We start from the raw sequence: 15557 nt of genomic DNA, 5'->3' as shown, positions 1-15557 counted from the left end.
GCCGCCTCTCGCCGCCGCGGCGATGCGGGTTTGGAGGCGGGCCGCCCCCGCCCCCCGGCACAGCCTGCCCGCCCGCCTGCGCGCCGTGCGGGGCGGCCGTGCGCCGAGGGAGCGCGGAGCGGAGCATGGCGCGGCCGGCGGCCGGGCGGCAGCTGCGCCCGGGGCCGGGGCCGCCGCTGCGGCTGCTCCTGCTGCTGGGCGTGCTCCTGCTGCGCGGTGGAGCGGCGGCGGGGGCCGAGCCGTGCCAGGCGCCGCGGCAGTGGGAAGGGCGCACCGTGTTCTACGACCACAGCTCGGGCCGCAACACGCGGGCCGCCGTCTCCTACGACGGCCCCAACCAGCGCCTCCGCATCCTGGAGGAGAGGAAGGCGCTCATCCCCTGCAAGAAGTAGGTGGCGGCGGGACCTGCGGCTGGGCCGGGCGGGGCGGTGAGGGTCGGCACAGAGCCCGGAGGCGCCTCCCGGGGTGTGTGGGGTGATGCGAAGCCGGGAAGGGGGGGGGGGGGGGGTCTCCGTCCTTCGGGCCCCGCGTTGCGGGCGGCGCCTCCCCTGCGTGAGTGGGGGGAGCGCGGGGACGGCGGAGTCGAGGCACCGGCGTCCTGGGAACAGCAGCCGCTAGGAAACCTGTCACCAACAGGGCTTGCGTCCATCCTCCGTGTAGATATATGTATATATATGTCGGGAGATTTATAATCAATAGTGTCAGCTTTGTATTTTCAGAGATATTCCCCCCCCCCCTTCCCCCCAGCTCTTTTGCTGTTTAAATGGAATTGGAAGTGAATCCAAATATGTGAAGAATAACGGGTATCATGAGTTATAATTAAGAGGTTATACTCAAATATGTGAATAACGTTATGGGGTAAGGGAGGAGGTTCTAGCTCAGTAATTTGCAGACAAATTTGAGTTACAAGTTCTCTGGCCCTTCTTGGTCCTTGTCAGTGCTTGGCCTTAAGGAAGTGCCTGGTGTCAGGATGCATCCATTACCTGTGGTACAATGTATTCATTCCCATTGCACAGCCCTGCAGGACCTTCCCGTTCTTCCTTTACACAGGGTGTATCTGTTAAGCCCATAAGTATCCCAAAAAATCCCGTGTCATTGTCTGTTTCTTGATTTACTGAAAAATAAATGTAGAAAAAAGCTAACTAAAGAAGAGCCTCTTCTTTCCTCCTCAGCCTGCCATGCTCAGGTTGTGTGGAAGAACTGATCAGCCTAGAGAGGCCTTCCTGAGTGAGACATTTCTGGCTGCTGAGCGTCAATCACTTTCAGACAACATGTCAAAACATACCTGCCAGTGTGAGGGTAGCAGGTCTGCCCGTACTTCTGCCTCTCCTACCGATGGATTGTTCAAATAATAGTGTGTCCATCCTGGGGATGTGTAAGACAAGGTAAAGACCAGCCCACAAATGCTGTATCATCCAAACTAATGGTCTCTCCTGTTAAAAGATCAATATTCTTTTTTTGCTGCTGGCTTTTTTTCCTGACAATCAATTTCATACCAACATCGTGTAGTAATTGTTTTAATCCTCCCAAAGCATATGCTCTTCTGTGATCCTTTCCCTCCAAATCCCCTGACGCTCTTAGAACTGTTCTGGTTTCGTTTTCAGGCTTATCTTTCCCTCACTGTAAGCTTTTTTCATTACTGTTTTTGCATAGGGACCATATGAAGAATTAAAAACAACATACAGGTGTTTACTGGTGGTCTGCTGACATAGATCACAGAGTCTAACACTGGCCATGACGTGCTCAGGCTTCCCTTCTTCTGCAAATCCTAGGTTGACTTTCATGTTTGACAAGCATAAAACTGCTACAAAGCCTGATGCAAGTCTTTTCTAGCTTATAGGTTGTGCTGCATTCATTTTTTCAAGCTTATGTTAATTTTATTTGAAAACTTTAAGATTTAGTAATTATGCTACATTTTAGACTCTGGGCCACGTTTTGTCTTTTGCCAAAATCTTAACTTATTACATTTTTGATAAATACCTGCTCTTGGTACAGTTTTGTCTGGGTTGATAGGGCTAGAAACAGTCAGACAGGTGTGCTTGTTGGTTTTTCTTGTATTTTTGTTGTAGACAATTTCTGACCTCAGGGGTCTTTAATGTTTCCAGGTCCATGCTTTCTGCCATCCAAAACTGGAGAGGGGTTTTTTTTTATGTGCAGTAATGTCTGCTCAGGGCATGACCCAGCTTCCATTTAAGTAAACAGAAAGTATCCCATTGGTTTCAGTATGTGTAGGATCAGGTCTAGAATTGTGATCACAACTTCATTTAACTGTGGACACATTGAGTCGTAAACTGAAGCCTTCAGAAGTTAGAGGCAAAGGGATTTATCCTGTCTTTTGAAAAATAACCTCTCCTCCACCCTGTTTTGACATTGACAAGAAAGGGGTAATTATGCCGAGGCAACGAGTACAAAATCAACAAGAAAAATAGTGCTGCCCTGGTCTCTAAGGAAATTTCAGTTTAAATTCTCACATTTTGCTCCTATCAGATGTAACTTATGTGCAGCAATCAGGGCTGGCCAACAACCACATTTTTCTACAAAGCATTTTCTGAAGCTTGCAAATGTGGACCTTAATCAGACACAGCCCTGTTTGAGTTATTGGCTGAGGTTAATCAAGGACACAAAGATTTTCCTGTGTGGAATGGCTTGCAGGCTCATAGCCGCAGGAAAACATGAAACTTTAAGATTTTAATGGAGATATATGTTTCAAAATCATGTATTCTGCTATGTGGCATTTTCATACCTACATCAGCCCATAAAACATACCTACCTCAATTCCAGAAAAGTAGCCATAAGGTAAACAACCAGTTGCTGCTTCGTTAACATCGCTTCTTTGCCCATCGGTTGGTTCAAGATCACCTGAGATGCAGTGACCACATTGGTAAAGGCTGTACAGCTGCACTGTGTCACCTGCCATCTGGGCACAGACCTTGCTTGCCAGACAACCAACAGACCCAGTTCATCAGAGAAGTCATAGTTTCATGGTTTCAACCAGCTTGTTGGGTGTGTGTTTCTCTAGGTCACACAATTGGCTTCCACACTCTGGCTCAGAGTGTAAAAACTACCAACAGTGATCCTAGGCTGAGATTTTTCAAGGAGAACCTATTCCAGTTGGATTAATTTCTGGGCTTTCTTTCTCACTTCTTTTCATTGCTTTTACAGACCCAGCCTTAGCTACACTCTGTTTCTTTTGTTTTCTCCAGCATGCCTTGCCCTGCTACTTCTTTCTGCTTCAGGATCAAATTTTTGGGGATAGACAAGATGGGCAGGGACAATCTTCAAGTTATGTGTAATGCTCAGCTGATACTGGTAGCAGAAGAGGAGAAAAGAAAACAAGCATTGAATATATTGTGATGTTTCCCATTTGGACTAGGTCATTCCATATATAATGTGAAAGGGTAGCACTTGAAACAGCTCCCTAGAGCTCTTGAGGCAAAGCTGTGTTCATGCTGTTAAACACAGAACGTATTTTTGAATTCTTTATTGCCTGCTAGGTGAAGTTTCTTCCTTCTGTGCTCTCTGGATGTTAAACATTCCTCACGTTCAACTCTCTATTGGCATTTTTCTCCGGACACTTCACAAAATAGGTAACAGTGACCAGCATGGTTTGCAGTTGGGGAGTTTTTTTTAAGGTAGCTTCAAATGGTGTAGATTTGAGTATGACATCTCTGCAAATTGTGAGAAATCCTGGCACAAAAAAAAAAGTCCAAACAAAAAATCCTACTGACTGTGTTGTGGCCAGAACTTCATGTTATCCATCACCTTTCTTTTTCTTGGAGAAACAGAGCAAAGGGTGTACTCTTTGGCACTGCTGAAGCCACTCAACAGGTGTTAGTGCTTAGTTATGAAGAAAGAAAAGCGTGAAATGAGGAGCAGAAATAGTACAGGTGGTGCTTGAGAGTATTACTTGCCACATGTTGTGTTCACAGAGTTTCACACTTATCTTCCATACTATTTTCCACAGAATGATTTTCAGGGAAGGGCCAATAACAGGTTGTCCTATGAGAAATGTGGTGGTGGTGGAAAGGAAAAAAAAAATTAGCGTGGTCAAGAAAGTCGGTAGGAGGAAACAAATGCTTTTTTTTTTCTTTCTTCTATCCGTGTAATTTAACAGTCATTTCCTTGGCCTGTTGTACAGTACTCAGAACATTGAGATGCTTGTGTTTTTGCAGCTGTTAGGGTTAGTGTCTTAAAAACTGTAGCTGCACAGCAGAAAAACAATCAGGAGGTACACTATCAGTGTTAATTTAAAAACAGAACTGCATATTGTTAAATTCCTTTAGTTCAATCATATTTGAAAAAGATAGGTACAGTTAAGGGGAGGATAAACTCCTCAGCTGGCAACACAAACTGCTGGTGTGATAGAGGAGTGACAAAGCTATGTTTAGAGAAATAAGTCTCTTATTCTGGCAGGCTCTTTGCCTGTGTGTGTCAATCCCTGCCCATGACTGAAGAGAAGCAGCATAAGGTCAGGTGCAAATATAACAACATTCATCTGAAGAAGAAGTGATGACTTTTCAAAATAAACAGAGTGTGGGCACACGTGTCTGACTTATCTCAACTACTTTTTAGTTGTTTTAGGATGTGTGATTGTAAAGGAAAAAACAGTGGTGTCTGACTTATTAAAATCATATAATCCATCCGTTCTGTGGTCATTGTGGTGACTCAATAGGCTAAGTATTGAGCTACCCTGAGCAACTGCAAATTTGTTTCCCAGACTTGGTTTTGGGAGTGGTTTCTGGAGTTTAATGTTCTGGGGAATGAAAGACTATCACGGGTAAAATTTTCAGAATTGGCCAAGTTGCCCAAGGAATATGGAATCCAAGTTCCATTTTTTAAGATTATGTAGACTGTGCAGACTTGTGAAACCCTTAATTTGCAATGAAGCAGAAATGAATTTTCAGCAGTTTCTTTAAATGTAACCTGAGTTCTTGGGACCTAAAATTCTTAATAAGCTGCTGTGTATATAACTCACTTCTGAGAACAAGAACCGAGGGAAGGACCTCCTGCATTTACTTTCCTCCTATAGGTGTCAAGTTCTTTCAAGTATCTGCTGCTGCTTATGACTATGAGTTTGGAAAAGAGGCTTTGGAAAGCTGCTGTCATGGATGCACATTGACAGATAGATGCCAGGCAATAGCCTGAAGCAAGCCTCAGTTGTTCTAGTGAGAGTTGTGTGATGGGGTGTGGCAGTTGGCTGTACAAGCCTTAACTCCTACATTTCCATCATAAGCCCATTTACAAGTCATTTTACTGAGTCCCTCAGTGATGCTCCCTGCCAAGGAGAGACATCCAGCTGGTTCCTGGAGAAGAGCACTGTACAAGGAGTGAACTGTGATCCATGATGGCTGCATGGTGGAGAATCTTCGTCTCACTCCAACTGTTCATTCTGTTTGTCTCTGCCCACAGGCAGCAGCAATTACCTTTCCCAAGTTCTTGATCTTGTTGGAAGTCGGCCAGGCTATACAGTTCAGGAAGGCACTGGAGTTTGTTGCTTTTGTTGTTACAGGTGGACTGGTTGGGAAGAGATTAAAACACTGCTCAGGGGAGGCAGTTGAAATTCTTCAGCCATCAAACTGCAGCAGTCACAAACAAGTGGACTCTGTTAGAGGAAGTTGGGATCTGTTAGCTTAGTAAAGCTTTTTCTGTCTTGTGTGCTATGCTTCCTTGAACAACAGCATCTTTGTTGTGAAAAAAAAAAAAAAAACCCAGAAAAAAACACCTGGGTATGAAGAAAGCAAATCCATTGCTTTGAGATGGCTGTTCTGTTTAGTGTAGTGTTCTTGAAACCATTGTTTATGCTAAGTGCTCTGGAGCCATTTCATGTAATACCAAAACATAGCACACATCCAAACTGAACAAAATTAACTGGCTCTTAAATTCAAAATAGCAGGATCCACAAAGCCCTTTAAAGCTAGAGAAAAATGTAGATAAAGTGTCCAGTGACCCCAAATGGATAATTCACTAGTGCTCTGGTTGATGTAGTTAAAAACCACGGCAGACACTCACTGGGGTCGTAACTACCACATGAGTTACAGATATTGCTTACTGGATGTTATTAAAAAACAGATGTTCTCATTAAGAAGTTTTATCTAAAAGACGTTAAATGGTAGTCACTAAGACCATGTCCTACTTGATACTAGTGTATATTGGCTTAAGCCTTTTATCCATCTGAACCCTTTAAATTCAGGGAATTACTTCTTTCTTCCCTCTTACCATCTCTTGCTTGTCTGTTTGAACTTTTTTGGAATAATGTGTATTTGTTTTGAAACATATGGCTCATTTTCTGCTGTTGGACATTATCACAAAAACTTAAGGCAAAACCAGGACTGCATTGAAAATATAATATGCTTATAGCTCTATAACTTGGACCAGTGTTTTTCAAAGATAAATCACCATGAATTTTATTCAAAGGGGTTTTTTTTGTTTTGTTTTGGTGGGGGTTTTTTGTTTTGTTTTGTTTTTTTGGTAGAGATTTAAAGTGGATGTGAATAGAAAGAGATTCAGTGTTCTGTGGTCACAGACAGCTGATGGTGACATGACTGCACAGCTAAACAAACACAGTGAAAGACATCTTTATATTCATAATCTTAATTTGGGCTCCATTAAGCTTGAGGCCTGACGCAATTGGGATGTCACAACTGACAGCATCACACCTATTCTCACAGGACCAAAGGCCATTCATCTGAAAAAGTATCTCCTCCAAATGTTAAACCAGAATTTTCTAATATGGGGCTTCTGTGAGATAAAAAAAAAAGTTTCCTTTTCAAGATAAGAGACCTGATTTGCATTGCATATTGATGGGTTTATCCATTTATTAGCTGCATGGGACAAGTTTTCAACTGGATGACGTTTTCCCAGACAGGTCAGTGAAATGGTACCTTATTATGCCTTTTTTAGTATGCCGAGTCATTAATTGATTCAAAATTGAAAGGTATGGTTCAGATATCCTTCTATCCTCTCCATTTTGCTATAAACTAACTGGTGGCTAACCATGACATGGCATAATAAATAATACTGAGCTATTCAGACTTGAGGTCATCCAGCTGTGAATCTGTGTAGCTGCAGCAGCAACAATCCAACTCCTGAAAGTCATCTTGATCAGTTTCAACCCTGTCTTCAGATGACTTTCATTTTGGCCTTAGCTGTAGATTTGCAAGGAATCCCATGCTCAGCAACTTGATGAGTTCTCTCTCATGAAGTATTTTTACCTGTTGCTCTTCTTTACTCAAAGGGGAAATTATTTTCTCCTCCAGAGTGTTTTTAAGGCATGGTATAGTGTCTGATGTGCTGGGGAGGGAATGATGTCTGGGTAAAACAGGGCCACTTTGTGCAATATTTTGGCTCTCCTAGAATAAGGAGCATTATGCCCAGCACAGCATTGCATAACGTTATGGTACCAGTGGCCAGTGAAACTTCTCCTCACCTCTGCCAAGCAGCCCTTTCAGTTGTTCTTGTTTACTGCTTCACTTTCATGGCCCCAGAGGAGATATATGTATGTTGACTAGAGATCTTAGATTCTACAGGAGAAATTTTGTGTTGTCCTGAGGATCCTGGAGGATGCTTCTTTGCCTGTATTATGGTCACTCAGCCATACCTGAGAGTCATGAGCCAAGGACAGGATTTTCTGCCAAGAATTTGTTCCCATGTGTGAAAGCACGGATGATTCAACATGTGAGATAGTCTTTGTTTTAAGTACTGTGATAATTTCTGAAGCTGGTACCTCTTATATTTTCATACCCAAGAGTAAATTTGGGGTTTCCAACAGCAGCATAAATGTCCTTGTCCAAAACCTAATTTATAACAGGTGGTAATAAGAAAGAGGGAATCATTTGTTTTCATGTGAACTCACGCACTTTTTTTTCATGTTTCATTAGTAAAGATCCCTGGCTAACATTTATTTGGGAATCAGTTTAATCATTGTTTTGAAGTTTATGTGCAGACATTTGACTTTGTGTCCCAGTCAATTATTAAAAGATGCTTCCCATGTATCACAAAACAACAAAAATATAAGGTAACTTCTGCAATTCTTATTTTTGCTGTGAGAATTTTATTAGCAACTTTCCTACAGTCAATAGTGTTGTTCCCATAACTTAGCAATGGCCGTATTTATACTTTCTCAGATTTTTGTTTATGTGTTTTCATGATTTTAAAAATTTCTGGCATCAGAACATGAATTTGGCAGGCATTTTCTTCTTGTACAGTGCTCACACTGTAGTTACTACAATTTTTCAGTCTTTGGCTACTAAGAGTTCATATGTCTGGGGAGCTACGTAGCTATTCATTCCATGAAAGCTTATTTTATCCCTTTCATTCCTTATGAAATTTAACCTTCCATTCTGGCATCATCCAGACTATGTTTTGTGGGCTAAATCCAGCCCAGAGGGAACTTCCATCCAGCCTTCTGCCCTTCCCCACTGAATAGCTCCTTGTTGGTTTAATGATTGTCTGAAATTTGGATCCCTCTGGGTTGCTGCCTTTCTGTCCACGCAGGAGGAACAGAAGAGGCTAGATGCGTGGGTTGGAAATTACCTCAGTCAGTCAGCCTTGTGGCTGGGGGTCCATGGTGTACACTGCTGTATTGAAGGAGTGTTGAAAATTCATGGTAATATGTGCGCTGATACCACACTGTATGTGTATAGCTTATTTCTTTTGCATATGAAAGTGAGTGGTCTTGGGACATTATTCATTTCTTGTCTTACAAAAATAACCTGTAAGATTCCGTCAGTGAGGAAGATTTAGATTATCAGATATCATTGAGAGATACCAAATTATGTTGATTCTGGGGCTCTATCTGCATTTTATTTTCTTTTCTTTTCTTTTTTTTTTTTTTTTGTAACTAAAAAAACCCATTTTAAAGTTTGATAGAAATACATGTAGGACTGCATAACTGTCTGATTCAACCTGACTGTCCCCAAAGAGTGATCTAATAGCTACAGGTGTAAGAGCACATTAGATTTATGGAGTTCTAAAAGAGTAGTAAAAATTTCAGTTGCTGTCTTCATCTGGATATTAGAAGACTGAAACTTTCTTTGCTCTAGTTTAATATTCTTTGATCTAGCTTAACTTTCTTTGCTCTAACTTCTCCCTAAATTATAAACAAAAGCAATCTCTTCATTGCAGTTCAAATTATTTTTACTATGAAGCATCGAAGAAGTGGTTTATCTTTAAGTTCATTAAACTTATATGCCCTTCTCAAATGGAAAGTGATATTGTCTACTTACTAGTTATCTTATTTTCTATATGTATTGTTTTTTCCTGAGGACACTTCATAATGCAATATGATAATGTGATATAGCAAACAATGCAGAAGACCAATATTACCACATGTATTGCAACATCTCATGTTAAGGTTACTTACTTCTTTATTTAAGTTAAAAAATAACATTGTAATAATACTCTGCATATTTACTTTTTGGTCAGTTGAATAATTCACAAGTAAATCACTCCAAAAACAGCTTCACTGACCCTTAATGATTGACTTCTTGTCCAGTAATGTGCTCTTCAAAATACATTCCTTTATAGCTGTTGCCAAATATTATTTCATACTTCAGAGTGTATGTTCAAAACACATGGTCAACTGCTTTAGAAAGAAAAGTTTTGTGATGTAACTAAAAAAGTTTGTCTGTAACTAATTTTTCAGGTTGTTTGGAGCAAACCATTTTCTAATGTGCATTTTCTTAAGGCTTTAAAGGAGTAAAATGAAAAGGCTCCCAAAACACCTCCACATAATGTAACCCTTCTTATCAGCAACATAAAGAACAAAAATCTCTGTGTTTGTTCTATTCTCTTTATTCAGAACGTGGCACCAACAGCAGTAAAAAAAAAAAAAAAAAAAAAAAAAAGTGGTATAAAGTAGGAAGATAAACCACTAATACAACTTTCCGCTGAGGTTTTGGTCTCTGATGTTACCCATCCCTCACCACCCTGTCAGTTCTGGTACTTTTATGCTTAGCAAGCCTTAATTTGCTTTCCTCCTGTCAGTTCTTGGTGGGAATTCATGCTTGCTGCTTCATCTGAAAATCAGATGGCTCTATCAATAGATAGGAGGGCTTCTAAAAATGTGCCGTGATTTGCCATTTATTTTGGTGAAACCCTACACAGAAAAGCTGGTGTGACACCTGTATAGCTGCTAAACAGCTGGAAATTTCTCCTTAAGTAGTCTGTCTGTATGGAAACCTACTGTTTGTATGGATACCTGTTGTTTCAGAAATTAATGTTCCTGAGGGGGAATGGCCAGATTTTCCCCAGGGTTTTTGAAGGCAGTTTTGTTCATGGTAGTGCTAAAGGTTTTTAAACACTCAGGGGAGCCCAGAGTCCACCCAGTGAACACAATGAAGAAAGATTTCATTTTTCATTCTTTCACTATCTTCTAATACTATTTGCATCTGTGGTTTTATCATATTCAGACACTTTTCTTGCCAGGAAACTTATGATTCTGCCATACTTTTAGGCAGCCAGCACTGGAAAGTTTACTCATGCTGTGCCGTTCTGGTAATTCTCAGAGGATGCTTATTGTAGAGCAGAATTCTGTACAGATTGAGGAATTCTTAGTAGAATTAGTTTCCAAATTAAGGTATCACTATTTAATTAGATCCAGATTTCTTAACTTACATCTTCTGTACAAGGAATTAATTTCTTTTTCTTATCTGTGAGAGTACCTGTGGACTTGGAGCAGCCTGGTCTAGTGGAAGATGTCCTTGCCTCTGGCAGAAAGCTGGAACTATATTATCTTAAAGGTCCCCTCCAATCCAAAGCGTTCTGTGATTCTGTGCTTATTTGGACATTCCATGTACCGTTTTAAGTACCGAAAACCACACTGGATTTGCAAAGCCAGACCAGTTTGTAACCCTGTCTCTTTCAGAAAACAGAGGAAAGCACAAATTCAGGTAATGAGCTTGATAAAGTGTGAAGGTGAGGTATTTTCTTTTTTTTATAAGTGAAAAAAAAAGAATTAGGGAGAGTAAAAGGGGATAAGGGTAGGAGAGTAGAGATACTCTATTTTATCCCCTTGGTATTGAAGAGGGAAAGTGTACGAGACCACATAATTGCTTCAACACAGCAGAAGATAAAAAGTTGCTAATTTTTTTAACTTCTGCTCTGGCTATCTCTAAAACAAATGTAAGCATGAAGATATTGATTCTCAATACATTTATGTGTATTCTTTGTTCATTGACATAGTTACATACATTTCTTGTTAGCTTTGCCGAGTGTAAGAGTAGGTGACTTCTCAAGATATATACCTCATTGCCAGGTTATTGTAAGTTCCTAAATTCCTAAAATAAGTCATCTAGTCCTCTGAAGAAGAAAACAGTTGGTCTCTAGAGGTCCAGAGTACCCAGTCTGTCACATAACTTCTGCTAGCATAGTCAAGCCAAATCAAAGTAATGTGCAGTTTGATGATACTCAAGGCACCACCTCAAAAATGTAGGTACTAAAACTTCTTAGCTGGAGCCTGGTAGAGGGATCCATGGTGGGTCAAGCCATGTTGTGTTTTGGAAGTCTAATACATCTGAAACACTGTTTGGTTCTTTGGATTTCCTTCCACATACCCCAAATATGTGAATGCTGTTTTAGGCTGTAAAACTCCATAGATTATTTTCATAGATAATTTTTGTATTTTTTTTAATACCCCTTGAAATATTATGAAAAGTAAAAGAACATCTCATCATTATAATATGTATGTGATGTTTACCAGGATCTTAGTACAGTGTATGAACAAGCATCAAATGTAAGGAATGAAGTCAGCTCAAATCATTAGCCCAAACTGTTTGTACTGAAGTAGCACATGTATAAATTAACTTTTGTGAGATGTGATCATAGCAACCTCCAGGTACAATGCCTTTGAGGTGCACCTGCAGTGCAGAGCACTGGGGCAGGCAGTAACAAGATGAGGCTTGGTTGGTGCAGGCTTTTTTCATCCTCTCTCCCCCTGGTTGCTTCAGTAGCACCACCCTCCCTCAGAAACCACTTTCCTATTCCCTTGATGAGTCCAACTGCATGGTTAATGCAATGCAGAGAATGTGGGAGATCAAGTATGCTGAGCAATACAACAGAAAACAAATGAATAAATGAAAATGCTCCAAAGATTTCTCATAAGCAAATTAATTTTTCTGTTCCCATACTCTCACAGTTGTAGGATTTTTGTCCAGTTAGCTCCAGCAAGAGACTACATAAAAAACTTTCCCAAAGGAGAGCTTTTATGACAAAAAGATGCTTCATATAATTTAGGTTTTTGCACTTAAGGATATAAAGATGTTAATGCTTTACCTAAAAACAAGGCCCAGAATACTATAAGGGAAAAGAAAAAGAAATATCACAAATCCCAGAATATGCAAAAGTTGGCTAAAATTTGTGAAAATATATTTTTGTGTAGTTGAAACTGCATAAAATGTTATGCTTACCCTTCAGCATCTCTTTATGTTGCCCATTTGAGATGAGTTGATAGCCATGTTAGGTTTAAAACTTTTTTCAGCTTATTTTTTCTTCTAAGTAAAACACCTGTTGTAGCATCTGTAAAAGTCAGTGAAATTTTCTGGCTGATTTCACAAGACTTCGGGTCAGGTTAATGTATACTTTTGGAAAAGGGGTTGTAGAGCCGTATTTTTCTCTAATTACATAGCTGATGGATGGAAATTGCAAACAGCAGGAGTTACATGAGGGTCTGCTCTTATGATGTGGAAAGAACAATTTCCACAATTTCCACAATTGTCTCTGGACAATTGTAAACATGAGAGATGAAAATCTGATGGGCAGAAAGTGACTTCTGCTTATCTGTTTCTTTGGGGAGAGAATTCAGGAGTTTCTTATGCAGCCTTTGAATACAAAGAAAAAGTGTCGAGTAGAATTGCGCACCTCAATTTTGCAATGACACACTGAATTTTAGAAAATACTGAATGCTGCCCTTTTTTAAGTTTCTTCATGTTGAATGCCCAAAATAGGAAGCTGGTAAAGATCACTGGTCAGTTTTGAAAATTTTGCCCATTAAATATATTAAATTATGTGATTAGAACAGCAAAAAAATGTAATATGATAATATGAGACCGTGTAATTTTGAAATAATTATAAAGGAATTTTCTCTTTTAAAAACAAGAGTTATGTTAATTTCTGTTATGATTATAGGAACAGTAAAGGAAAAGACTTTCAGCATGCACAAAAGTTCTAAATTCATATGATTAGGCAAAGCTCAAAGAAAAGTATGGCTCACTGTGAGTGTATGTAGGACACCGGGCTCCATGTCAGGAAAACACCCCAAAATTAGGTAAGCATACCAGTTAGCTAAAGAGTTCAGTTTGTATTTGTGTCAGATGCTAAATGGTAAAGCTATTTTTGTCATGTTTCAAGCAGCATGGGTAGTCTAAACATGTTCAATAGGTCTAGTGACCTTTTCCTGAGTAATGGAAAACTTTCAGCTGTGCCAGCGTAGTATATTTATACCAATATTATTTACAGGTCCTACCCTCTTTGCTACTGCTTCTTAGAACTGTCCTTGAATGAAAAATAAATGTGTCAGGGGGTTAATGCAACTGAAATAGCTATAAGCATTCTTAAAAATAGAAATGTATGCTTAATCATGCTTTCTTTAGCTGATTGCAGTGTCTTCAGCAATTGTTGTTTCTGTGATGGACTAATAGATAACCTGTGAAATAATTCTGTATCAATCACACTGATGTGTGCCCAATAACTTGAAGATAAAGGTTTTGAAATTAATTTTCATCTACTAATTATGTATTTTCAACCCAATTGATTTTTAATTGATTTAGGCCAGTTTCTTGTGCTGTATCATGGTTATTGCTTATGGAGGATTCCTACAAGCAGTAGGCATGTGGTGACTGCTGAAAGCAGCTCCCTGTTCCCCAAAAGTGGAAAAGTTGTTGTCATAAGAAAAAGCACAATAACTCAAAAGAGGACCAAAGAAAAATAGTTCTGTGAAGAGCAAATTTTACAGATAGTTCAACCTTTTAATTATTCCCTGTGAATGCTGAACATGTTTCATTTGACTCCTACATCACCAGTCCTGATTTTAGACAGTATTTGTCTTTAATTCATTCAGGCACTGAAAACAGTGAGATGTTGTAACTAGAGTTAATTGTGCAGGCAAACAGATGAAGGTCATCAATGTGCAAGAGATGGCACCATCTCTCAAATTCTCATGTGAAATGAGATGGAGCCCTCTGCTGAGACTCCTCAGAGAGTGCTACAATTGAGTTTGGGAGGTCTCAGGAAGTCATCCCCAAAGATTGTTCAGCATCTTTAGGAAGGAAGCAGTGTCAAGAATCCAGGTCTTATAATATCAGGACTTCTTGTTTGAGCTAGTCTGTTACCAAAAAAAGACCAGCAGACATCAGTATTCTCCAGTCACTAACGTGTAAGGCTGGGAAGGTCTTCAGGTTGCCATATAACTTGTTCCTCCATCCTGGAGAAGAAAAGCTTTACATGAGTTGTCCCTGATCCCTGATTTTCTTACCAGTTCTTGTAAAAGCTGGACTGTAAGAAGACACAGACATTTTCAGAGTATCTCCTAAGTAAGCCCTCCTTGCTTCAAGTGACATGGAGAAAAGTTGGTATTCATTTTTAGCATTTGATATGCTGACCATCTTATCATCATACCTCAGGCTTGCTGCTGTAGACTAAACATGCTTGGTTTCTTCATAGGTCCTGTTTCTTAAACATCCCACTGTCCTTGCTGTTCACTGGACTGTGTCCTATCTGTTTATCTGTTCTCTTAAGTGAGGCATCCAAAACCAGGAGCAATATCAGCATTCTGGTCTCATCAGGACTAAGCAGAGCTGAATAAATAACCTCCCTAATGGACCCAGAACTGTAAACTTCACTTTCTAAATCAGTACTGTGCACTGCACCACTTCTCAGTGGATATGTGTTCAAAATGCCATTTCCTTTACAACCATGTAGCAATTAACATCTTCCCTAATTGTTTTCTTTCACACAGACATTCCCTTATTTTCTATAAATCTGTTTTATTACATTTCCGCTTTATTACGCTTTCAGTCAGTTCCACCCAGTATTTTAACACACAGACACACTGTATTTGAATCCAGTCATTAACTTATGCACTCACCTAGCAATATTACTTTTGATTGATAGCTGCTGAAGGAAGAAGAAAAGGACCTGCACAAAGACTTCTGGTTGAAATGAAGTTATTTTTACATTGGAGATGGAGAGGAAGAATGTAGTTCAGTGCCATGATTTCAGCTTGCTTATATTTCCAATGAAGTGAATGTCCATCTTTCACAAAGTTTATTTAACAATAAGCTATACTCAGATCTTTGGATGGAGGTTGGAAAGTTGAAGAGTACTTAGCTTTTTAACGGTTGCATCTGATTATCTGGCCTGACTTCCAAACTCCCTTGAAAACCGACACTTTTTTTTTAATTTTTTATATTGGATAGGTATCAGAAAGACCTGAATCATCCCTCTTAAGGAAATCATTGCAGATGGAAGGTGGAAAACATTACATCTTGGGACAGCAATCTGGTACAAGCGCATATCCTCACAAATTTTTCCAAGGAATATTCCATCATGAAAGAAAAGTTCAC

General features: G+C 39.9%; 1 protein-coding gene across 2 annotated transcripts in view; it reads left to right on the top strand.

Annotated features, from left to right (window-relative positions):
• EPDR1 (ependymin related 1) overlaps window positions 1-15557 on the top strand; it is a 31747-nt gene that overhangs the window by 891 nt on the left and 15299 nt on the right. Inside the window, exon 2 of one of the 2 annotated variants that reach the window (XM_086847149.1) lies at window positions 240-388. In XM_086847149.1, the coding sequence (XP_086703275.1) occupies window positions 240-388 (149 nt within the window). Of the gene's footprint in view, window positions 1-87; window positions 389-15557 lie in introns of those variants that run through there. The other variant, XM_086847155.1, reaches the window with a different exon arrangement.

This window comes from Cyanistes caeruleus, chromosome 1 (genome assembly GCF_971803275.1).
Source record: "Cyanistes caeruleus chromosome 1, bCyaCae1.hap1.1, whole genome shotgun sequence".
Classification (NCBI taxonomy): Eukaryota; Metazoa; Chordata; class Aves; order Passeriformes; family Paridae; genus Cyanistes; species Cyanistes caeruleus.
Note: the sequence above shows the minus strand (reverse complement) of the source record. Positions and strands in the feature narration are given on the sequence as shown.